At 27.0% G+C, this 2100-nt stretch overlaps 1 protein-coding gene across 1 annotated transcript in view; it reads left to right on the top strand.

The window, feature by feature from the left end:
* Positions 1 to 1548: 1548 nt before the first annotated feature.
* Positions 1549 to 2100, top strand: part of LOC108573126 (putative inorganic phosphate cotransporter) — a 23436-nt gene continuing 22884 nt past the window's right edge. The window contains exon 1 of the mRNA XM_017935505.1: positions 1549 to 1617. Within this exon, the coding sequence (XP_017790994.1) occupies positions 1563 to 1617 (55 nt within the window). The 5' untranslated portion in view covers positions 1549 to 1562. The remainder of the gene's footprint in view (positions 1618 to 2100) is intronic.

Raw genomic sequence — 2100 nt, 5'->3', positions numbered from 1 at the left:
TGGCTGCATACCGTAAGAGGCCCCTCCTGTTGACAGGCCTGGTATAAATGAATGTTTTAAGAGTATTTCAGGATTAGAAATCACGTTCAACGTTTCATGAAGTTTTTTACAGGTGTTTTTAATTAGATGGATATAAATTTACATGCACAATTTTATATGTATTTATACGAGCTAGAATGCAAAAATTTGCTTAGGTTTTCAGTTTGGAAGATTATTATAACGTTTCAAACTTAAATTTTACATATTTTGTTGTTAAATTTTAGTTTAAAGCTTTATTAAGTGATACCTTTCGTTATACACTTCATTAATTTTTTTATAGAAAAAGTACGATCTACTAGTGTAAAAGCTACGAGTTGTTTCATTGTAGTGTTCTTTTAGCGTATATATGTTATAACTATATAGTAAATGTTAAACGTTTATGTCAAATCTTTTTCGAGAAATGTAGAGCTTATTTACATATTTATGTATGCCTAAAATTGCGTATGTGAAATAAATTTTTTCTTATATTTATCTATTCAAAAACATCTGTGGAAAGGCCCATAAAACACTGGATGTGATTCCTAGTATTAAAATAGGTACATTATTTCAACGTTTTATATAACTATAATGGAAAGGTACGTAAATTTTGTTGCCTTGATTGATATGATCTTCACATCCATGTCTCCTTTATTAATTTACGTAGACGATGATCTTTTATATTTGTAGTATAATGCTGTAATGTAAAATAATAAATCTTCACCAACATTTATTTGTCATAACTTAAGGAGGAATTCAATTTCTTGAAAAAATAATATGTGCAATCATACCATGAAGCATTGAAAAAGCATTTGAAATAAAATGTAATATCATTTTTTATACTTATTGTATTTGATATAATTATTAATAACTAAGGAGGTATAAAAGTAATAATTTTTAAATGCATTGTAATGATAATTTGTATTATATGTTTTATTATATTTTTTCTTGTAAAAATCAAATAAAAATTGTTTAAAAATTACTGTAAAACAACAATGTACTTTAATATAATTGTAACTATACGTAGAAGAATGCAATATTGTTTGTTAAAACTATATTATTATTGAAAGGACATTTTATTAATGTATACTATAAGTATATTGCCACATATCCTATTTGTCTTTATGAAAAGAACTGTATTATTTGTATCTAAATTAGATTTCATATCAATTGATGTCTCCAATATGAAAACAACTCTGCTGTAAATGTTACTACTTTCATGTGTATAAATGTATTCTGGTATCAGCTGTCAAGTAGAACGTAATTGATAAATTTAATAATCTTTTTCCAATTATACGCACGTTAACTATTTCTCTAATTGTAGTCGCTGCACGTCACCAAACTTTGAGACACGTTATTCCAGTTTTCTTTCGAACTCCAGTTGAGCACACATTGGAAACTAATTGCAAAGAAGTGGGATACGTTTATAAGGAAAAGGAGAGGTTTTGTGTCGGTAGGCGGGGAGTAGGCATGTATGATATAAGTATCATCGAGTAGGAGATCAGAATTTGAATAGTCTGTGTTTGGTAGTATTGAAAATTACAGCCATGAAGAACGACGAACTTGGACAGGATGCAGAAAAAGGATCAACGAAAATGCCAGGTAAATTGTTTACCTTTCTGCGTTGAATTGTTTTGTGAACGGTTACAAATAAAAATTTTTGTACGGTTTTTATTTAATTAAACAAGTCTATTATTGTAAAGCAATAAAAGTATTGACACTATGTACTTAAAGTAATATTAATAATCTACAATTAATACTATATGTTCATGATGTGTATAATCTGGAGTAAGATATTACTTCGCAGTAAAGTAAATATATTCCTTAATAAAATAGATGTATTTTATAATAACCACAAAACAACAATAGAAACGATGACGGTAACAATAGCAACAACAACAATATATTGCACATGTTCGAAAACCGATTATTATTTAAATAAGTTTTAATTATCAAGTGAGCGAAAATTTTACATCGCTATTCTATAAATTTTGTATTATGAAAGTTTTTTCTATGTATGTATGTCATGTAAGCATACATAAAGTGTTTTCAATCAAAAATTTTAAAAATTATTTACTTTACAGA

Source organism: Habropoda laboriosa, unplaced genomic scaffold (genome assembly GCF_001263275.1).
Source record: "Habropoda laboriosa isolate 0110345459 unplaced genomic scaffold, ASM126327v1 scaffold89, whole genome shotgun sequence".
NCBI lineage: Eukaryota > Metazoa > Arthropoda > Insecta > Hymenoptera > Apidae > Habropoda > Habropoda laboriosa.
This window is presented reverse-complemented; position numbering and strand designations above follow the sequence as displayed.